Source organism: Colletotrichum abscissum, assembly GCF_030869225.1.
Source record: "Colletotrichum abscissum strain IMI 504890 chromosome Unknown Scaffold_39.1, whole genome shotgun sequence".
Classification (NCBI taxonomy): Eukaryota; Fungi; Ascomycota; class Sordariomycetes; order Glomerellales; family Glomerellaceae; genus Colletotrichum; species Colletotrichum abscissum.
In genome coordinates, this window is record NW_026850309.1 from 264,788 (window position 1) to 287,384 (window position 22,597).

Sequence of the window (22,597 nt, forward strand, 5' to 3'; positions counted from 1 at the left end):
TTGCCCCAAGAGCTGACGAGATTGCCCCCATGGCCTCCCCGCCACACTGCGCCTGTGGCGCAATTATCGTCCTCGACGCAGCCATAGCCATACACGAAAACGATCTGTTTTCTTTCAACAACAATGCACGCCAGGCCAAGAACGCGCCCATTGGCGTTGACAGCCATCCCCTAATCGCCAAAGCTGAAGCGCCCACAAGCCCTTTGCCCGCCCTTTCCCACTTGAGCCGATCTTGAGGGATCGTCTTTGCCGCTGATGTGGTTTTTTGTTGACCGGCTTCTGGGTCTGGATTCAGTGTGCATCATCGAAAAGATGGTAGACACTAGCATTGTTTCCGTCGATTATGTAGATTCGTATAATACCGAGAATCCCACGCTGCCACGCATGCAATGTGGGATACCGACAATAGAGGTTTCAGAGTGCCCGATCAAAGACCACTGCGTTCTCTGGTGCGAACCAAGAAGGAAACCCTTGAGCTGCACCATGAAGGCTTCTTTCCTCCCTTTGCTCTTGACTGGGCTAACAGGGCTGGCGTCAGCCGCCTCCATTGCTGACGCTCCTCAGTGCGCTGTAAGCAGTATCCTACGACTTTTCCACGAGTTTCTCGCGGGCTTGGTGTGGCCATACTAACACTCTCTCGAGATATCCTGCGCTCTTTCGGCTCTTCCCCAATCACCTTGCACTATCTCGAATCAAACATGTCTTTGTGTCGATCCGACTTTCAACAGGCTTGTTGGCGACTGCGTAAAAAATGCGTGCACGATAAAGGAAGCATTGGGTAAGCATGTCGAATTTGCTAGTTGACGCTCGATCATGTGTTGGATTGTTGATGCTGATGCAATGATCCAGCTGTTACAAACTTGACGTGGTCGTCCTGCGGGTTTCCCCTGACTGATCGGACGAGTACGGCGCGATACACGACAATCTTTTTATTCATCCTACCGGTGGTTTTCATGGCAATCAGACTGTCGGCCAGGTTTATGCGTCTTGCGCCCTGGGGCGCAGAAGATACAGCAATATGTATCGCTTTTGTATGCGTGCCAGTCCAACGTTCCAAGCGCGTTCAAGAATACAGGTCTGATACGGATATAGGCGTTTTTGATACCTTTTCCGCCGATCATCTTCACCAGTAAGTTCATCCGGTCAGCTTTGACATGATTTGACTAACAACCTCGAATAGTGATGCGATATGGCTTAGGACGAGATATCTGGACATTGCAGCCGTATGAGATTACAATGTTTCTGAAAGTAAGAATCCCACACAGTCCCTAGAATTCATCTGACAAGTCAACCCCAGCTCCTGTTCGTTCTCCAACTCTTTTACATCTCTGGACTGGCAGTCATAAAGGCATCGGTAATATACTTGTACATACGAGTCTTCAACATTCAAGGCTTCAGGACCCTTCTCTGGTGCACGCAGATTTTCAACTTTCTTCTCGGGGGAGGCTACATCTTGCTCAGCCTCGTTCAGTGCCAGCCATTCCAGCACTATTGGAACGGGTGGGATGGCGAGCAAGATGGCCACTGCGCAGATCTTAACACAATCGGCTTGACGCACGTAGCGTTTAACATTGCGCTCGACGTGTGGATGCTGATTTTACCGGCCACGCAACTATATAAGCTTAACATGGAGCTCAAGAAGAAAATCGGCGTGATGGCGATGTTCAGTGTAGGCGTTTTGTAAGTCTTTTCGTTGATTCAACGTTGTTCGCATGCTCTAGTCTGACGACAGAAAAGCCTCACTTCAGTCAGCATTGTACGGATCAAAAGTCTTCTGGTGTTTGCTACGAGCTTCAATATCACTGGTACGTGACACTATTGTTCTGTGATTAAATGTCGAAGCTGACTTTCATACATAGCCGAGTGCCTTTGGGGTATTATTTGGTCCTATGTAGAGCTCTGCGTGGGGATCTTCGTTGCCTGCATGCCTGCCGCCCGACAGCTTGCGTGGAGGTTCTTCCCCAAACTTGTCAATTACACCCGGGAATCACTTACGGGGTCAAGTAAATCGAAGCGTGAGGTGCAGAACGAGGAACTCACACCTATCGCCAAGGGCAGACAGTCCTCAAAGTCAGGTACTTTATCGTCAAACATAACGCAATCGCACGCAGGGTCTGTCATGGACCCCAATACACCTCGGAGCGCAACGTTTGGTTATCCACAGTCACATGATGTCATTATGGTTCATGAAAGAAAGGAATGAATCAATGTCATCGGGTGATCAAGAACCGGAGTATTGTAATTACGAGTGTGTTTTGTTAGACTTTGTATCAGTTTGAATACCCATTGAACATCACGCAATCATACTTGGTATGTCATCCACGATCAAGACAATTTCGAAAAGTCGCACATTCGTGTGGATGTCCTTTATTTACCGGAGAAATCATCTATAAACTACTGGCAAGTACCTAGGCACTTCATGCGCTTGGATCACGATACTTTCATTATCGCTCATGTTATTCGACTACATGGAAGGTTGATTGTGGGGTGCGTTCATCGACACAACTTACGCCTTATTGATCTTGCTACACTACGCAGTCCCTAGCTGGATGTAAACCATGTCCTTATACTTGTGCTTGAAGTATGTCATTTTGATATGTTCACGTCGTTTATGTTTGCATCGCGGTGTCAACCTTGGATATACGACCCTGAGCTTGTGAGTAGAAGGCACATTGTCGAACCTCTGTGGGGACTTCGGTTCCGGGTTCGCTATGCTCTCATCTCGGAACTCAACCCATGGAAGACTCAGAATGCCATTAGTGACATTTGCACAACATAGCTTGAAGGTGAAAGCAACTCTGAAAAGCCAAACTGTTGTCATCAGGAGATCTAGTGCTACCACGGTTACTGACTGGTTGAGACACGAACAATGCTGCTACCACGGCAATGTCATCCCACCTTGAATCTTCTCGATCTCTATTGCCAACGTCTACTGAACTATTCTAATGAAAACTTTTTATTCTCCACCTCACTAAAAGCCAGGTGCGAGTTGTGCGGTGGGGTCGTCGCCCTCCATAATGATTGTGAGAGAGTCTTTGACCACAGCAACATCCCCGATAGTCTAGTGGTGAGGATATCTGCTTGTCATCGGGGAATTATTCCTGACGACGATTTACAAACGTCAATGAGAACCTTTATTTTTTGCCGCCGTGTTGTTAGTATAGTGCGAACTATAGCATTGTTGGTATGTGCTGTGACTCGACTCCCCATCGAGATGCAAGATGGAAACCAAAATCGAGATGCTCCCCGACGAGAACGTAAGCCTGAATGAGAAAAAGGACAATGGCGATTCCCCGTCGAGGAGTCTTTCTTTTGCTCTGCATCATTCATTTTTGAATGTCGTGAAGAGAGGGTGTTGTTGATGGCACTGGTCGCTCCCCCGGTGAGCAGGATAGCCATACAGCGCAACTCTCCTGGAGGGAACCTTCTTGTTATACACATCAGCCGGGAAAGCCCTTCGGCCGGTAAAAAACTCTATAATATGGTATTGAATTGCGGATGTGTATGGAAGGGGGAAGTTGGTGGGCGTAGCCTATGATTCCTCCGTTGGTAGTAATTAGGTGGGTGAAAGGGCCGTTCGCAGCGGCCCAGACCACCTTCTAAGTCTCCTTTTCTGCTGTCAATACTCCCATAAACCTAGTTAATGATCAATTATCCAACGTGTGAGTCAGTGCTGGTGCTGAGTGCAGCAAATCAGCCATAGATATGTCTTGGAACGGATTACATCTAGAAAGTAAATTTCGCTACTAAAGCATAGCCATGTTGATATCATAAAGTTACTTAGAAGGAATATATTGGCTGATAATCAGGATAGCACATTCTACCCCGGTACATGTACGAAGGTAGTAGTTTACAACATATAATCCACTTCAGTCTCAACAAGATGAACGAGTCACAACAACTTCCCGAGTTCTCAATGCTATCGTAATCATAAAGCCTGAGTTCGTGGACAGTCTTTTCTTACCCAACCCTAGAGCGCCCATTTTCTATGTCTTTCCGCTGCGCAAGCACGAGTGGTAAGTTGAAGTCATGATAGGAATACTGAAAAGAAAGCCTGTCTTTATCCAGCCTGCCAAGCATCGTTCGCTTTCACATCCGCGATGAATACCCGGTCTGACCTGCTGCCCCGGTCAATGAACACCTCCCATCATTCAAAAAGTTTCTTGGACAACATATGTATACCGTCGCAGTAAATATTGCAGAACCAAATTTGATAGTGAAGGGTTTCCTGGTGTTCCCCGTCGACATCATAATCAAGCTATCATGATTGATGAACAACGCTGTGATTACTTTCCTATCGTCTCTCGATGATTCGTTGGCTCTTGTCTGTCAAAATTCATTTTCATTAATGTACTGCTAACTGACTTGCCATTATCTGAGCTCGATATACACTAACTCAACCACGTCATTATCTCGCCTGCTAAACACATCTCGCATCGCGATATCTCTCGTGCTTGGGAGGCTCCAAATATTCCTGCAGGCTCGAATCATGTTGATAATCGGCTTCTTCAACTATTAAAACGAGAGCATCCCCTCGATTCTTAGTGGCCGTGGTTTCCGTGAGATTGTCTTGACTGCCTCGACTGCCTGGATCGCCTCGAGTCTGCAGATGCAACCGAGTGATACGAGGCAAGAGACTTGTGGCAGTTGACGCCGCAGTCGTTATGATCCAACTTGTAATGATTGTTTTTGTGGTTTATCTCATCCTGCCTGGTGTTGTGCTCTCCTCTCGACGCCCTAGAGGACCTCTGAACCCCATAATCGTGGCCATTGTTATGGTGGTCATAGCCGTTGCCATTGGTATGGTAACTGTTGCCATGGTAATCATTATGATGGATATCATTATAGTTGGTAGAATGATGGTCCTTGGGATAGTAGGTGTTGGTCCTGATGGTCCTATCGTCATAATGCCCGTTGTTATGGTTATAACCGTTGCCGTTCACATGATAGTCCTTGGGATGCCAGTTGTTGTACTTGTCATCCTGGTGGTTGTAGTTATGATAGTCCTTCTCCCGAGCAATCCTTGAATCCTTGGAGGCCACGGAGCGGTACGAGGCTAGCGAATGTTTGCAGCCCGAGCCGCAATCGTGGTTGTCCTGCTTGACGAGGTTGTCCCTGTACTTCCAGTCATCCGCGGGTGTGTTGTGTTCGCCCCTCGAAGCGCGGGAAGATCTTTGGACTCCATAATTGTAGTCATGGTGGTCGTAGTTGTTGCTGTGGTAATTCGTGCTTCGGTCGTAGTATGGCCTGTGTTCTCTGGACACCTTGGAGCGGTATGAGTCGAGGGAGCGATGGCAGTCTACGCCGCAGTTGTTGGCGTCGAGCTTGGCTAGGTTGTCTCTGTACTTCCAGTCGTCTGCGGCGGTAACACCTCCAGCGTGGTAGTCTGGGTCAGTCCATGCAGCCTTAGCTTCGCTTCTTGCTTGGATATGAGGCTCATCTCTGGCGTGGATCTCAGGTTTCAGGTCGAAGTTGTCAGGTAGAGCAGCTTCCTCTCTGGCCTTGCTCTGAGGCTTGTCATTGAGTTGGACCTCGGGGTCTAAGTCAGAGTTGTCGAGTGCAGCCTCATTCCTGGCTTTGATCTGAGGCTCTTCTCGGGCTTCAATCTCAGTCTCAAGATTGACGTTGTCCAGAGCGGCCTCATCTCTGGCTTGGATATGTGGGGCGTCTCGCGGTTGGGTCTGTGGCTCTAGGTCCCATGCCTCAGTCGCGGCCTCGTCTCTGGCTTGAATCTCAGGCTCTTGCTGCCAGTCAGACACATCAACATTGTTCTCTCCACGGGCCTCGATATTGGGCTCCGCATCGGCAGCTTCGGCGGCAGGGTCAGCCCTGAAGACATGGACTGGGGGATGAATGAGGCTGGGAAGCACTGCGACGGGTACTGCGGTTACACCGGCCGTTAATATGGCCAAAGTGATGGTGAAGAGGAAGCGCATGTTGTAGATGTTGCGGGAAAAAGTGGTAAGATATAATTTGATCGCTTATGTGGGTATAAGGGTAGTTGATAAACAGGTGTGAGAGAGAGACTCATTGACCGGCCAGGGTTCAGTCAAGTTGGCTTGTAATACAGGCAGCACAGCTCAGTACGAGAAGATATTGCCTGTCCTTTATACTTGTCACTGATAGACACCAGTGAGTATCAAGGGACGAATACTCGCTTAGAACTCCTGAAAAGAGATACGATTTAGACTACCCGAGCCGGCTTCTGCATCTCAGCGTCAAAGTCTCATGATCAATATCCTTCTTCGTCGGCCTCCTTCGGGATTTGAGAAGAGCCGCTTAGAGAAGCTAGCGTAATCGTTGAGTCAACTTTTGAGGTTGTTGGCGCCGAGCTTGAAATTAACCTAACATGGTGGATTTCGCCTTTGACTTTCTCGAATGGCAATATCATGGGTACAGTCATGCCGCCTATGAAAACCCAAGGATTGTCGGACACCAGGATGACATTCTGGCTGAGACCGGGTCTAGATGCGGCCTAGAGTTAAGGGGCAATCCAGGAACCGAATTGCTTATCGCCAGAAAGCAAGCTTCTGGTCCACGCAAGCATCGCGTGTAGTTAAGGCCAATCTGCATGCTGCGCATAACGGCAACAGGCTTACTTGATAGTGAATTGGAGGACGATGTCCAACTTTGCCCCTCCTCCTAGTAGTGGAGTTGGAGTCAAATTTGCCGTTTTCGCGCAGGAGTCGGTTCAGTCGAGGAGATATCCACGCGGACAAGGGAGCGTAGTGTGAAGCTTATAACATGCCATTCGGATAGCTTCATGATTGGTACAATCCTCCTAATGTCCCAGACCTAGCTGAAGAACTCATTCTCGACATGGAATAAACACTAATACGCGATACTGGGTGGAGACTTTTCACCGACCTTTTCACCGTAATTGGGAATATGTCGAGTGTCATTGATTCATGCAAAACGATCAGCCGCCAACTTTTCGATTCGGTTTGAAAAAATCTTGCAGCATAGAAAGACGAGCTTAAAGAAGACTTTTATTGTAAGCTGTGGAAAAAGCCGCACCGTAAACGTAAACGCGTCCGGTCTACACCAGTTCGTCTAAGTGATCCGAAGTACACTGTTTCAAATCGCATGTCGTTCATCAATGACATTTCCATGTTGCTGGGTTGACATTTTTGAGCTAGGGTTCCAGGGTGACGGATCTTTCTGCAGGTCATTGTCCCGGCACGGCGAAAGCTTCTTATATGTGGGTGTGTGGGTGCGAGATTCTGTGTGGCAGCCTCAACTGGTTGGTGATGGCCGCAGAGCCTCGATCTCCGACTACGTAGCATGCGAATATCATGCTCTGGGTCGTGCGGACAGTTGCACAAGACTTCTTTTCAGAGTCCTCCTTGCGAATCAACTCACCTATACTGGAATCGTGCTCATTATCATGTTTAACTAGACCAGTAGGATATTCCAGTTAGAATAGCCAGAATGTGCGATAGGAACCCAAGCTGCCCGACCTAGCTACTCCAGGATCATAGCTCCAACTCAAGAGAGCTCATCCAGGGTGTCAGCACGGATAGTGTCGATCATGATTGACGTTGCTGGGCTCACAGACACCGGACTTGTACACCTGGGCGCGAAGACCTTGAACAGTGCAGGTGTAAGTTGGGCGTAACAGGCCAGGCTTGCACATGGTACTTGGCTCTTCGGACGGTCTCGCCGGCTACTCAACGAAGCTACCCCGCCTTGCCCCTCTTTCCCAAGGGTGTTGAGAAGAAGTCTAAAAAAGGTTCCGCCGACGAGGGGCTGCACGGGACGCCGGTGGAAATTGCCTGCCACGGCCCATGACATGGGAAACCCGCCTCGGCGTCGCTTTCGTTGTGGCCATGGGATGGTCACTCCGAGCATCATATGATTATTGATGGAGCATAGAGTTTGGACGCGAGATAGTTCCCATTGTGAGTTGCGATGGGAGGGTATGAGAGGCTCAAGGAGTTGAGGGCGTAGTCTTCCAATCGCGGCGGCTCGGACATTAAAATCGGGTTAGCGGTTGAGGGGCTGCATACACCCAGATCAAACCTTGATTCAACGGTGCGTCGTGAACATGAGGAGCGGCGAGACGCGTGTACGATCGTCGGTCCTTACTCATGGCGAAAGTTGAGGTCGGGGAACTTGGCTTGACTGAGATGCGGGACCGAGATGGCGGCGCCGCGGCGGGCAAGCGTGGGGGGTGGAATGCAGTTGCATTGCAGACATCTCCGAGATCGACTGTCTGCCATGCCGTGAGCCAACTCTCTGGGCCTTAACAGCCTCAACTCTAGCCTTCAAGCTGTCAACGCCAAGTTGAGCACCCATAGTGCCAAGATGGGCCTCTTAACGTCAAGTCGTTTAGTCAAGTTAGCTGCACACTTTAAGGACTACAAATGCTCAGCTCTTGCCCCTAGAGTCCATATCTTTTTTGCTATGGGAGTTTCTCGTCTACAAGCACGTCTAGTCTGACCTAGAGATCCCGCTCGCTCTACAGCAACAAGCTTCTACGGCCTTACTCAGCGCAGAGAAAGTCCGTCTCAACATTATGCGCAGGCAGCCTTACATTGCCAGCCGGCGCTCCCAACTTTGTCCGTTCTCGATCAAAGCTTATTCTACCAGCTTCGAAAGTTTCCATCTGTTCCTCGATTTAAGAGGCCTCATCACCATCGACTCGACTGACGTCCAAGACGCTAGCTGGCGGGCGCTTGCAGAGAGTCTTTCCGAGCAGCCCAATCTCGGACGGGAAGTAAATGCGAGTATTCGAGAGACGAAACCTAGAAGGGGGATGCATTCTAGCACTATCAACCATCACCACTTGGAGCGGAACATCCGGAACGATCACCTCCTTTTCATCCCATGTCTTGCGGTCGTGGTCCATAGAAGTTGCTCGAGCTGTCATGGGGTCCTAGCGATTACGCCGCCCACCCGACTGACCCCTCATGATCGTTTTTGCTTTAGGCAATGCACCTCGGATTCCGCTCCGGCTCGGGGTCATTGATCCCAAGTGTTATGGCAAGTAAGAGTCAATTGACACCTTTTGCCTATCATCGGGCTGTCTGTATGGCAGTTTCTGGAAAGTTCCGTAGAAGCTGCCAGGAACGAGTTTAAGGTCTTCCGAAATCAGGTTTTGTTACCTCTGCAGGAAGTATGATTGCTTACTCTTGCCGCCTAGAAAACGGATAACATATCTATAACGCGGCAAAGCAAAAACAGCCTAATAGGTATATGTGGACCCGCCGGAGGGCAAAGCTGGCCCGTGATTGTTAGCCGGATGGATACAAGAGAAACATCGTTGAAAGCTCCGGCTTCCTAGGTATAACTATAGGAAGAAGAAGGAACGGGAAAGGCGCAAAAGCAAAAAGGGAAATATCTCATGTCTAGGCGGAGTCTAACCGCTGTAACTCCCCGAGGTGGGCTCGAACCACCAACCTCCAGATTAACAGTCTGACGCGCTAGCCAATTGTGCCATCGGGGATATGAGATATGATTGGATGACGATCCTAGGGTGTGCAGAGTTACTAGTAGGAAGGCTGCTCTCAACGCCGCGCTTGGCCCGAGCTCCTGCCCCAGCTCGCTCCTATCGCCATAGTGGTCGCGGTACAAGAGGCGTAGGCAGGAATGGAAAGAGAAAAAAAGGGGCGAAAAAGAGCGAACTCTTGAGGTGGATTTGCCCTAGCTCTTCAGATCGTCTCATGGGAAAAGTTCCGGAATGCGGCGATCTAAGATGTACGAGAAGTTACGCTTCGCACCAAACTCCCCCACTGGGAAGAGCCTTTCTTGATGAACAATTGTTAGTGGGTTTATCCAATCCACTGATCTCATGGATCTTAGTGATTTCCCCTCGAATGGAGGGCTGGATTCTAGAATAGCTATGTTGATGAGAAATCGAACTCGACCGTGTTTCTTACTCTCGTTCTACTCCGAACATGATGTAGAAAAAGACGTAAAGGCTGCTCCTGGCTGGTCGATCATGGATCGCACAAGGCTTCATATTACTATCAACCATGGTGGTTCTTTTGACTTGTCTCTGCGACAACGTCCAATTTCACGAGACTATTATCTTCACCATTGCAACCACCAAACTCCCACGGCAGCAGATTTGACCCGTTGATATCTCTTTCGCAGCCAAACTTGACATATGTTACAACGAGAACCTCTACATCTGCCAAGACCCTTCGTGCAGCTACGCCACCAATTTTCCACCACTGGCGTCAATTCCCCTCATCCCACGCTCAACCCCGCGTAGGTCATCACGCATCATGTCTTCGGGCTAATATCGCCCGCAGGCGATCATTCAAAACATCCTTCAAGAATGCGATCTCACCTCCCAAGTCGACTTTACATCAATCCATTTGAGCCATCTTTTCTCTCTCCCTCGCAACAATGTCACTCTCCGACCACGCGCAAAAGCTCACCAGCACGCTCGAGCAAGCCAAGCTCGTCCCGGGCTCAGCGGCGGTACTGATACCAGAGGGTTTTAAGCCGACGATCAAGCTCGAGGTCTCGTTCGCGGATAAGGCCGTCGATGTGGGCAACTTCTTCCGCGCGGGCGAGTGCAAGCTTGCACCCAGCATCTCGTTCGCGGCCGAGGAGGGAGCCGAATCCGGTGCCTCGTACACCCTCTTCCTAACAGACCCGGACGCGCCCACCCCGGACAACCCGCAGTTTGCGTTCTGGCGCCATTGGGTCCTACCCGGGCTACAGCCGCTCAGTGGGGGCGCGGTCGTTGCGCAGACGAAGCCGGCGTTGACTGAGTTTCTCGGACCCGGACCCAAGGACGAGTGAGTCGACAAACAGCCTCAATGATTTGGGCAGCCTTTAAAAGTGACCTTGCTGACTCTGCCTTACCTTGTAGCTCAAAGCCGCACAGGTACCTCTTCCTGCTCTACCGGGAACCCCAAGGACTGGATCTCAAGAAGGAGGATGTCGGCGGAGAGGAATTTGTTCAGAGGCGCTCATGGAAGCCTGCTGAGTTCGCGGATAAGCATGGTCTGAAGCTCGTTGGAGTGAACTGGATGACCTGCGCTGGCGATGGCTGGACAGAGTGAGGCACGATGGCCGGTTTGTCTGGCAGATGCAGCTAGGGAGTCCAACCCCAAGGCAAGCTGAGCCAGCGAAGGGTCATCACGAGACTGTACCACCCTTCAAGCTACCTGGACCGAAGCTTCACGTCCCCAGCTGCTCGAATGGCGGTATTCAAACCTCGCTGGTCGTTCACGACACGGCAGTGGACTGCCATGGACAGCGAGATTCGGCGGCAACGCCATCAAGAATCATCGTAAAGCTGGTCCTATAGTCTAGTTGGTTAGGACGTCGGATTCTGATTGAAATATGGTTAGATCCTTCCGTAGGCCCAGGTTCGAATCCTGGTAGGACCTAAGTCTTTTGCTTCCTACTCATAATTTTCCTTTTGCTAATTATGCGGATATTGGGACCGAAGTCGAAGCTCCATGATGCGTCTCTTGGACGTTGTAGATGTTCAGTGTTAGAGTTTGCCGTTGCTTAATATGCTGTCCATAGCAAAAACCACGTCTTGCGTGCATCTTGGATTGTAGTGGTCTGTGCCTGAGCTGCGGCGCTTCAGGACCCTGACTGTCCGCTGCGATCTGAATTGCAGCGAACGCATCCCTGAATCGACGCTAATTATTTGCTATTCACCCGTCAAATGTACCTGAAGTGAAATTCGGACCACTTTACTCCACGACGCGTCTTCTCGTCGCGTCTCCCAAACATCACCATGATTCAACGTCGTCTAGTCCGTCGACAAAGTTCACTCGCAGCAGCCAGGAGGATCTTGGCGCAAGTCGACAGCGAGCCAGATGTAGAAACCAAGAAGCCGACGTCTAGATCACGCTCGGTAGCCACCAAAAAGTGTGCACCTGTATCACCCCCGGCATCCAAGGACGCGTCAGAAGAAGACTTCAACCCAACTCTTCAAGACGACGAAGGCGACGAAGTGAAGGACGTTATTGAGCCGCCGCCAAAGAGGCGCAAGGTCGAGAAGAACCCCAAAGCTCGAAAAGCAGACACCGCAAAACTCCATGCGCGCCTCTTTGGTCCACCCCAGCAGCAGCCGGCGACGCAGGATGCCTGCTGCTCGCCCGCCGCATCAAGGACGCATGCCACCTCGTACCACCGCCCTCTCCTCCTAGATGGCCAACCAGGCCGTCGCGGGCGCGATGCTCTCCTCGGCTGGTTCGACTCCATCAGCACAACCCGCGGTATGCCCTGGCGCAAACCCTGGATCGACCCTGCAAAGACTTCGCCAAATGACGCCGCCGACCTCCGCAGCGCCCTCGAAAAGCGCGCCTACGAAGTCTGGATCAGCGAAATCATGCTCCAGCAGACCCGCGTCGCCGTGGTGATCGACTACTGGAACAGATGGATGGCCCGCTGGCCCACGATCCACGACCTCGCGGCCGCCGAGCCCGAGGACGTGCTGAGCGCCTGGCGCGGGCTGGGCTACTATAGCCGCGCCACGAGGATCCACGAGGCCGCAAAGCTGGTCGTCGCGGACCCGGCCTGGCGGGGTTTGATGCCCTCCGACACGGCCGAGCTCGAGGCCAAAGTCCCGGGCGTGGGTCGGTACACGGCCGGTGCCGTCGCTGCTATTGTGTTTGGTGAGGCGGCGCCCATGGTTGATGGGAATGTGCTTCGCGTGCTGAGCAGGCAGCTGGGACTGTATGGGAATGCCAAGACGGACAAGGCTGTCATTGATTTGCTCTGGGCAGCTGCAGATGCGCTCGTCAAGGCGGTTGCGAAGGACGGACCTGACGAAGATGGCACTGAGCTTGCTGAGAAGGCGCCGTTAAGTGACCGTCCTGGGCGATGGGGGCAGGCCTTGATGGAACTCGGAAGCACCGTCTGCACGCCGAAGCCAAACTGCGGCGAGTGTCCAGTCACCTCTACGTGCCGAGCGTATGCAGAGGGCCTTCAACTAGCAGCCAAGAAGCCGAGGAAAGCGGTTGAAAAAGTCGAAGATATTGAGGACCTGTGCTCGATTTGCGAACCTTTCGAAGAAGCCGCAGACGAGACGACGCTCTCTGAGGAAGATTCTGAAGCTGAGTCGCCGAAGCGAAAGCCGGTAAAGGGGGCTAAGAAGGGCGTAAAGACACAACCAGGGCCAAAGCAGGCGACGCTATCCGCTTTCTTCACCTCAAAAACGGCAAAAAAGAAGGAGGAAGAGGAGGAAGCGCAGCCCAAGGTTGCCCAAATCGATGCAAGAACACTAGAATTCGTCGCGGAACACGCTCGAAAGTTCCCCCTCAAGGTGGTCAAGAAAGCAGTTAGAGAGGAAGAGGCCCTGGTCTGCGCAGTTCGGTGCAGCGACGACGGACGATTCCTAATACACAGGCGCCCGGAGAAGGGACTCCTTGCCGGGCTGTGGGAGTTACCCAGCCACACGCTGCCGTCTACTAGCGGCAACACCGCGACATCGCGGAAGAAGGACGCTCAAGGATATGTATCGGGACTCATCAACGGTGTTGGAAACAATAAGTGGAAGCTGAAACATGCCGGGGAGCTGGGCAGTGTGCCGTGGTTGTTTTCTCACCTGAAGCTTACGATGCATGTGCATCTCTTCGAGGTAGATTGCTCTGAAGACCTCGTCTCGTCGCACGCGCGACATCGATGGGCTACGGTTGAAGAGATTGATGAGGAGTCTATGGGGACTGGGATGCGCAAGTCCTGGGCCTTGGTAAGGGAGAGGTACGAGTAGTGTATGAATGGATTGGTCCGCGTCATGCGCCGGCAGCCATGTAACCAGCATAAATTTCCAGATGGGCCATTAAACCTTACCTTGTTTGAAGGTTCTTCATCTTAGGTAACTACGATTTGGGGAATTGCATGAGATGTGACTCTGCTCGGTTGCACTTATGGAATCGCGGGCTTCTAGCGCGTAACAGTTCCGTCCCCATCCAAGCAGCCCGAACACTATCCCTAAGTGTGACGAACTTTCTTGAGCCAGAACAAAGGAACGCATCCTACTTCATGCCTCATTGTTGGTCTTGGTAATTGGTTTGATGAAGACGACAGTGAACGAACGATAAAACTTAAGCCCAATGGTTTCTTACTTTGGCACCCTCCTTCGTACCTCACTATTCTTCTCGATAATTGTTTCAAGGAATAAGATAGTGAGCGAACGTCAAAACCTGGACCTGACGGCCTCTTGATTTTGCATCCCTCGGCACGGCATTGGTCAAAAAAGTAAGTACTGCTGTGTAGATTGCTGTTCAGTTCATGAGTGACTACACTAGAGGCCACTCGCCTGTTCTCATCGAGTGCGAGTGAATCGGTGCCGTAGAATGTGAAAATATGCGATATTGCACGTAGACATACATACTTTCGCGGAAAGATCTTTTAGTGATCTTAACATCCTTGAAGAAACATTGGATCTATCCAACCTAATGCTGAGACATAATTCATGGTCTATCTAGGTCACCTAATTACAACCATTGCAACATGGAAAAGAACCAATCATGTGGAGGCCATATTATCAGTACGTAAAAACTACATGGAATCACTACATGTAGCATCATGCCAGCTCACAAGTGGGCAACGGCATCTCCATGCGCTATTACTAAGTGGTGAAATCCAGGAAACCCTGCAGAGACCTCTTCATCAACAAACTTGAGATACGGTCGCAGCCCGCCAAAGAAGAAGTTAGTATTGGTCTTCTTCCCGGGAATATTCTGGCTCAAAATCCAACTGGGAGTCTTGGCAAATAGAGACCCCTTCAGCATGCTGTTACACAGCCCTACCCAGTCTGACTCGGCTTGCCCCTTGGCCTCCATGATCATCCGCCTCCTTGGGCTACGTGTATGGAATGCTTCTTCGCCCAAGCTACCGGCCCCCTCACCTTCTCTAGGCTCTAATTCTAAGGGCGAGCCTTCGGCGTACTGTATAATCGACATGATGAAGTTGACTTCTAACTCCACGATGGGGGGGAAATTGGCGAAAGGGCTCTGAGGCCCAGAAATGAGAAACATGTTGGGGAAGCCAGCACAAGCAACGGCGCCGAAGGTCGTAGCTCCATCACCCCAATGGTCTTTTAACGTGCCATTTCGACCCGTCACATGGATCCTCGTGTAGCTGCCGTCGACTGCCTCGAATCCCGTGGCGAAAATGAGCACATCAACCTCATGAACGGTCCCGTCGGCCAACTCAACCCCTTGAGGAACCAGACGTCTGATGCCGTTCGCCTGGAGGTCCACCACGTCAACGTTATCGCGGTTGAAGATTTGGTAGTATCCAAAATCGCAGAGCGGTCGTCTCGCATACGCTTCCCGAGGTTTCAGAATCTGCGCTTTACGAGGGTCTTTGACAATCTCGTCGATTTTGCCGCGTATGAAGTCACAAGCGGCCTCGTTTGCTTCTTCGTTGGTGACGATGTCGCCAAAGGCGCTGAACATGAAGCGGAACCCGTTTCCCTGGGACCAGACTTCCTCAAAGGCCTGCTTTCTCTCTTCGGGCGTCGCGTCGGTCGCTTTGCGGGTTACTTCTGGGACCCCGAATCCCATTCTCGAGGACCAGACGTTGTCCCAGATCTTGTCGTAGTTTGCGTTGATCTTCTGTCGATAGCTGGGGTCGACTGGCCCCTGGCCACTGGGTACCGAGTATTGTGCTCGTCGTTGGAAGAGAGTGAGTTGACCCACGAGAGGTGCGATTGCCGTCATGACTTGCACGCCGGTGGAACCGCTCCCGATTATGCCGACTCTCTTTCCCTTTAGGTCGATGGTATCATCCCACTTTGCAGTGTGGCACGTGATGCCCTGGTAATCTTTCAAGCCGGGGATGTCTGGATAATTCGCCTTGGAAAGTACGCCAAGCGAGTTGATGAGGTATCGAGCATGATACACGATTCTTTCGGAGCTGGTCCCTATCGTGGAACACTCGATCCGCCAGCGATGTAGACTGTCGTCCCACGTCGCCGACTGCATCTGACAGTTGAACGACATGTACTTTCGCAAGTCGTGCTTCGCCACAACATGTTCTAGATATTTCAGGATCTCGGGCTGGTAGACGTAATGGTGCGACCAGGGATACGTTTGCAGGTCGTCCTGGTCCCAGGAGTAACGATACAGGTAGCTCTCTGTGTCGCTCATGGCACCGGGATATCTATATCAGTACCATGTGCCTCCGACGTCGCTGGCCATTTCGATAGTTTGGACTTTCATGCGCGGTTGCATGCGGGCCAGGCTGTATGTTGCGCAGATACCGCCGAATCCTGCCCCCACGACTAGGGCATCGACCTCGATAGGCTGAGCCATACTTACAACTCAACTATGCGATGGGATGTTGTCGTAAGAATTCCGCTTCGAACAGAGATAAAATGATGACGTGTGTGATATGGAAATTATTTGCACAGATAGGGGGAGGGGGGGGGGGGGGGGTTATATCCAGCCATCTACGTGGATCAGGGAATGAGCGGGGTTTACGACAACGATGGAAGATGTCATCGGCAGTCCGAGAAGTCTCTGGATGGAGGCATCAGATCGCGCCTGAACTGTAGCATGAATGCAACGGCAGCTTGCTCCAAAAGGCAAAATCGTCCAGTGGGCGTTAGGCTGATCTACAACTGGAAAGATGCACTCATGCGGTTCGATACCATCAGCGAATCGGATTCCATTAAGAGAATCATCTGCGGAGAACGGGCCGAACCACTCTCCACATTCAGTGCGCCGAGCAAGACATTGACGTGCCAGTCACCGAAGCATTCGATATCTCGTTTTTGAGAGCCAAGTCACCGTTGCGTCAAGGGATTTCCGAGTTGAGCCGCGTACAGCGGGCGGGGTAGATACATGGCCTGATGTGCTCTGGTCTTTTCATAACGAAGATGAGTTTGTAGATGCAATCCAACAGGAAGTCCAGTACGGGAAATGCGATATCCAATGAGCCTAGTCTCTTTGTCCTCTGACTGCACACGCCGGTGTCTTGATGTGCTCGATGCTTGATATCACATGAGGTTACTACTGATTGGTCAACATTACATTGATATCATCCTAATCAAAGCCGACCTTGAAGGCATTTGCCTTGAGAGCCTCCTTGGTTTTGTTTTTCCAGTAGCTTCTTCAGTCACCAATATCTCCAAATTGACTCCCCACCGCTCAACATCATAGTGGAACGTCGGCTGAGCAACGCTCACCACTGGTACTATTAGGCCGTCGAGCATTTAGGCCTGAGACAACACTCACTGCGAACTACTAGCTGACCGGGACTATTGAAGTTTGGAAGATCCCAAGGTCCACCACCGCTGATTATTCCGCATTTTACCTGCGCAGTTGCGGTAAAGTAAAGTTGATGATCATCAAGCACCGCAGGACTCCAGTCAATGAATTCGAATTGTTATCATGTTTCTATCTTCCTTTCATTCCAGCTCTCAGAGCCGAATCCACGTTAGCGAGCCTTGAACCTTCATGTAAGGACAGAGCGATATGTCTCGTCAGGTTTCATCTACTGTCAGGCCGTTCATAGCTGACTTCTAAGGTCTATGGCGGCTAATCAGGACAAAAAAGAGGCGAAATGAGATCGTCGATGTCGTGAAATTGTGAAAATCAAAAGCATTGGGCCCTAACCAGGATTCGAACCTGGGACCTCTCCCAGTTGGTTGTATCCGAAGATGCACCCTAAGGGAGAATCATACCGCTAGACCATCAGGGCGAATGAGGATGGAGTGGTGAACTCGATGTGAAGCCGGGGCCGGGAAGGCATTTTTGATGAGTCCACGAGGTGTGGGGTGGAGTTTTGACATGGATGGCGACGGTAGATAGAAAGAAAGTGGGGCAGGAAGGGCTCACCACACCGAGTAACAGAGGCTGAGTCTTACCGGCGAGGACTCAGCAAAAACAGCCAGTTGAGTCCAGGAAAATAGCAATTTTGGTAGCTTGACGGAGCTTTAGACCTTTGCTCTCCCTGGGGTGTACGTGTAAGGGAATGGGAAGTTGAAGTTGGGTCGGCAGAAAAACTGGTCATACCAGCGCGGAAAATCAAAATACGCGACATGAGACAACTACAACTGGTAGAGACTTGCGAACTTATCTCTTACACCGCCGCTCCCTGAGACCCATAGGCGACTTGTTTTTCTCAAGGCACTTTAGTCACCTAGGCAAGCTCTCTCCGTTGTGGAAAATAGTGAGCATTTCGAGCTTCGATGCTTGCAACTATTCTTCAAGTCTCGTAACTATACTTTGACGTTTTTTTCTGTCGACAGCTTCAGCTTGAAGTAAATCACACGCATGACCTGGTGTATCGAGTTGAGATGAACAGGGTCGATTTTGCACACTTAAAGGGCAATTGACATTCAATTGGCTAGATTGCAAGTCGGCCCGTAAACTTACTTGTCTTGCATGACCGCCGATGCTCGGCCGATTCGAAGACTCTTCTAAGGCAGACAGAAGTACATGTACCTAAACTGTGACAGTCGCTATCGTTGATGAAGCATCAAACCCGTCGCAAGCACGCGCACGGTCAAGTTTGACAGCTTTATGACGAGACTCATTCACGTGTTGTCTAGAAAACATCGTCTCGGGTCATCCCTTGCAGGATTCATATCGTGACTCGTGGCGTTCTTAGTTACCTTGGATACCCTGGCAAATACTAGCGGAAACGTTCTAAATGAAGTGAAATTCAGTTTGGTCATACTGGATTGATGTTGTAATATCTGAGTTCATGCTACATCAACTTCATTGTCTCTTTTAGTATGTACCAGCAATACCGGTCTTACAGAACGTGTAACATATGAGGTTCTGTTCCTGAGACCATGGCGAGCAATGGGGTCTTAAGGGGTCGCAGTCTATTGATCCTTATTCCACTGCAGTCTGTATTCATTTGGTAGAGGGTCGGCGGGAATGTGCCAAAAAGTCAAGATGCCAAATGACGCAAGATGCGCGACTTGGCTTTCCTCATGGGGGCGATTACTGAGCGAACCATAGTGTCATTCGTTAATGATGGGGGCGGAAACGAGTTTCCCACGTTGCCGCTTGCCGCACGGCTACGTAGACTGAACTCAAATCATGTTTCTGCTATTGCGACCGAGCGTCGATAGTAACATGGGAGGTTCGAACTCAATATTGAGCCAGAGGTACACTTTCCTAAATCTTGGGCGTTTTTACGTCACACGAAAACAAAATAGAAGCCACCGTGTGGAAGAGAACATCGCTCACAATTTGCTGTTTAGAGATTCTGAAGTCCGTAAGAAGAGGCTTCTAACAGATCTTTGACGAAATACCGCAGGCAGGAAGATGGCACGAGATTCTCTTCAATTTCACGCGATTTCATGAGGTCAGCCGATAGGAATGTTCTGGTTCGAGATCGATCATGCTGCTCGGCATAAAGAGAGCCAACTTGAATAACAAGTCCCGAGCAACATGCCCTTGCACCGCAATGCCGATGAAACCTGGATCAGTATTCCTCCAAATTAGAGTTGCTCGAATGTGATGCCTATGATTTTCCGCCAATTGCCAGCGATTTCGGATGAAAAGTGTCATTGACCATAAACTCAACGTGCGAAGTCCGAAAGGTTCGCGTAGCTAATACACCATTGAGCCCACACCTCCCTAGATTCCTTCACACGCACGCTTTCAGTTGTAGAATTCTAGATGCTTGGAAGCAGAGTGCAGCTTGCTCAAGTATGTTTCCCTGCGAGAAGCTTAATAGCTCTCAAAGATGCGGTGAAGAGAAGCTTGGCTAGTCGGTGACGAGGGTTGACGCTGTCAAGCTACCGCTAGTTGCGAGTTCGCTTGCTTATTACATTGAACCCAGAATCCTGACAGATTAGCCAATAATTACAAGGTAAACGGAACGCCACCCAATGTTACAACTTTCACGTGTTCTGGAGTCTGGATTGTTATTGAGAAACGATCTGCGGGCAAACATGAAATGTCAAGAGGAGGTTCGGCCATTATTTCGGTTCATCTAGACTGAGTGGATGTTACCACGCCGGCACTTTTATGTAGAAAGCCCTCCATGCCTGATGAAGCGATGTACCGAGCCATGTAATGGGTATTAGGGGGAGGGGCAAAGCATATGCACCTTGGAATTCCCCTTGCAGCGGCAGTGGTCCGGCGGTAACACCTGTCTGATGGAGCAGTCAACGCTTTGCTTACGGGCGGCTTTCTCCGCCGAGAAGCACCACAGCGCCCGCCGTCGAACAAGGTTGTGAAGATGTCTGTCATTTGAGTGGATGCTGCTTGGCCTCGTGAAGAGTCAGAAACCGACCAGAGGCTTGGAGTGATGTTCGCTTGGGATACCTTGGCGGGGCTCCAAGTAGGACTATTGGAGGCGGAATGATAGACCGCAACTTCTGTGACATCTTGTCCACAGAGCGTGAAGGCTGTGCGGCAAAAGGAGGTAGAGAGAGCTGCTGGATCTCTGGATCAATCATTAGAGGAACGCACGGAAAGCGTACCCGTCACCCGTTTTCGCGCGATTTCTCGCCATCATCTTCACCAACCACTGTCTACTTTATTTACAGATATTTTGTGCGGATGAAAAGTTCCTATTTGACAAAGAGAAGCTCAAGGTAGCACAGATTACGCTGGGGCTATCTGTGTATTTGCATAGTAATACGGGCCTTGGCAAGGGTTTTAGTCTCGGCGCCATGGGTGTGATCTGTCCAGGGCAATGAAGCAAGCAAATTGAGGATCGCAGACGGAATGCATTTCCGAGGGGCCATATCAGTTTGTAATCACCACCGATGCATAGAGCGCAAAGCTGGATTTCTGCTTATTACCGCGTACTTACGTAGTTCAAGGGAAGGATGGATTGGTGTAGAACCTCATTTTCATACACTCCGAATAACCCAGACCCGAGTCAGCGCTCTGAATCAAGTGTTGTGTAGTGATTGCAGGCATAAAACATCATCATACTCTCATTTGTTGACACTAGTGGACTTTTGAAGATGAGACGAAGGTTATTAGGTAAGCGGAAATGGAATCGACTATTGGGCCCCGAGGTGGGAGGTGGGTGTTATTGGCCTGCAAAGTACGAGCTCTGCCCTCGGAAGCAGTCCCATGGGCAAATCGGCACGGATTCGTCCGAACACAATGATCGCCCTGACGGCATCCCGCCCATCCAGGAAGGGTACGCTCTTCGCATGTCGTATCTGCGGATGTAACTCTGTGCCTGAGGGTCAGGCGTAATGTTGTAATCGCGACATCCCAGGCCACATGCGGCAAGGCAATCTGTACGATGCTTGATCATGGGTATAAGCAAGTCTGTAAGAGATAGCATAAGTTGACCTATATTCAACAGGCCCCTGTCTTAAGATTCTGCAGTTCGTGAGAGGTGGCTGGGTGAGGTAGTAGTTCAGTGCGTAGAGGCGCTTACTGCTGCTTCACAATGAAGATCAGGGGTGAGCCTAGGTCGTTCACCTGAAAAGAGAGAATACAGATAGATTGCGAACAAGACACAACCTCCGCTCATTATACGAGAAACGGCAGAGGGTGCACTATTCGAGGAGACTGGCTCGTCTGTCTGGTGCGGCTGGTAAGAGTCTCCAACATAGAGCTTTGTGTTTTACATCCAAAAGTGGAGTTTCCAGCACGGGAGCCCAGAGCATGAAGCAAGAGAAGAAGCGGGAGAAGAGTGCCACTCATACAACGTTGATCTCAATGTGGCCCCGACATCCAGGTTGGCCCCTCTAGAGTCTCGTGGGCGGGCAACTTGAATTTCGAAAGTCTTGAGAGCCTTGATGGACAATATTGATTGCTGTCAGCCCAGGGAGTTTGTTGGTCCAGCCCAGCTTCGGTACGTTGTCAAATTCCTGACCGATGCCTATTGTCCCGTAATTCCTTTTGGGGCGCAATCTCGGGGTGGGCTTCTCACACAAGGACATGATCCACCCATGGGCCATGACCCCCTCAACTAACAATTCTGGCCAGACTGTAGCCGGGCGACTCCGACCCCCACAGACGGCGCGAGCGGCGAGTCGGGGGCCCCTTTAAGACCGATTGCGGTTCCTGGGGAGGCCTCCCGGCTCAGTCCGTACGGAAGCCGATTAATCTTTAAACTCGGCTCTCGAGTGAGCATCGCCCAAACACAAGAAAATTCGTCAAGAAACGCCGAAAAAGTCAAAAACCACAGAGTTTTGGCTGGTTTCTCAAGCAAAACAAAGCTCTTTGCGACCGAATTGTCTCGATTGGACCGGGAACCTCGGCCAGCGCAGCCCAAAAGTGCGCCGATCTATGGGTGCCAGAATGTCTTGGCACACTCTATTGAAAAGCCTTGGCGACTCCTTTCCAGACTTTCCTTAGCACACATCACAACCCATCACGTTTCTGGAGTGAGTGCCGTGGGCACACACACACGACTATCCCACAGAACTTGAATCGTTTTCGCATTGGTGGAATTAGGTCCATGACTAGAAGAACCGGGCCTCACCAGATCACGCCCCCTTGCCAGCCTGCCGGGCTCATCTGCTATGATATCCACCCTCATGGATCAATATTTAGTGTTAAGGTGATAATGTTGAGAGCATCCGATCTCCGCTCCCATCTTCGCCTATTCGTGCCTAGGCCACGGGTTATCCGCATTCCCAGGTAGTTCGGCAAACAAGCGGATTTTCACTCACACACCGCCAGACCACAAAAACCGGTATCCGTTGTTTAACCATGCCTCGATGCAACGG

The 22,597-nt window shown here is 50.7% G+C and overlaps 7 protein-coding genes across 7 annotated transcripts; 4 read left to right on the plus strand and 3 right to left on the minus strand.

The window, feature by feature from the left end:
- Positions 1 to 698: 698 nt before the first annotated feature.
- Positions 699 to 895, plus strand: CABS01_12678 (uncharacterized protein; the record flags this gene model as incomplete). Its single annotated transcript, XM_060546030.1, has 2 exons — positions 699 to 778; positions 850 to 895. 2 exons carry the CDS (start codon positions 699 to 701, stop codon positions 893 to 895), a joined length of 126 nt encoding a protein of 41 aa, XP_060396261.1.
- Positions 896 to 953: 58 nt separating this feature from the next.
- CABS01_12679 (uncharacterized protein) lies at positions 954 to 2,203 on the plus strand (the record flags this gene model as incomplete). The annotated part of the gene is made up of 6 exons (XM_060546031.1): positions 954 to 1,031; positions 1,093 to 1,129; positions 1,181 to 1,248; positions 1,298 to 1,680; positions 1,738 to 1,805; positions 1,860 to 2,203. 6 exons carry the CDS (start codon positions 954 to 956, stop codon positions 2,201 to 2,203), a joined length of 978 nt encoding a protein of 325 aa, XP_060396262.1.
- A 2,338-nt stretch (positions 2,204 to 4,541) lies between these two features.
- On the minus strand, positions 4,542 to 5,936 carry CABS01_12680 (uncharacterized protein; the record flags this gene model as incomplete). The annotated part of the gene is made up of 1 exon (XM_060546032.1): positions 4,542 to 5,936. One exon carries the CDS (start codon positions 5,934 to 5,936, stop codon positions 4,542 to 4,544), a length of 1,395 nt encoding a protein of 464 aa, XP_060396263.1.
- A 2,684-nt stretch (positions 5,937 to 8,620) lies between these two features.
- Positions 8,621 to 8,851, minus strand: CABS01_12681 (uncharacterized protein; the record flags this gene model as incomplete). The annotated part of the gene is made up of 1 exon (XM_060546033.1): positions 8,621 to 8,851. The coding sequence occupies one exon, from the start codon at positions 8,849 to 8,851 to the stop codon at positions 8,621 to 8,623; it is 231 nt and encodes a 76-aa protein (XP_060396264.1).
- Positions 8,852 to 10,356: 1,505 nt separating this feature from the next.
- On the plus strand, positions 10,357 to 11,021 carry CABS01_12682 (phosphatidylethanolamine-binding protein; the record flags this gene model as incomplete). Its single annotated transcript, XM_060546034.1, has 2 exons — positions 10,357 to 10,754; positions 10,829 to 11,021. The coding sequence occupies 2 exons, from the start codon at positions 10,357 to 10,359 to the stop codon at positions 11,019 to 11,021; spliced, it is 591 nt and encodes a 196-aa protein (XP_060396265.1).
- Positions 11,022 to 11,710: 689 nt separating this feature from the next.
- CABS01_12683 (A/G-specific adenine glycosylase) lies at positions 11,711 to 13,690 on the plus strand (the record flags this gene model as incomplete). Its single annotated transcript, XM_060546035.1, has 1 exon — positions 11,711 to 13,690. The coding sequence occupies one exon, from the start codon at positions 11,711 to 11,713 to the stop codon at positions 13,688 to 13,690; it is 1,980 nt and encodes a 659-aa protein (XP_060396266.1).
- An 826-nt stretch (positions 13,691 to 14,516) lies between these two features.
- On the minus strand, positions 14,517 to 16,076 carry CABS01_12684 (uncharacterized protein; the record flags this gene model as incomplete). The annotated part of the gene is made up of 1 exon (XM_060546036.1): positions 14,517 to 16,076. One exon carries the CDS (start codon positions 16,074 to 16,076, stop codon positions 14,517 to 14,519), a length of 1,560 nt encoding a protein of 519 aa, XP_060396267.1.
- Positions 16,077 to 22,597: the final 6,521 nt, after the last annotated feature.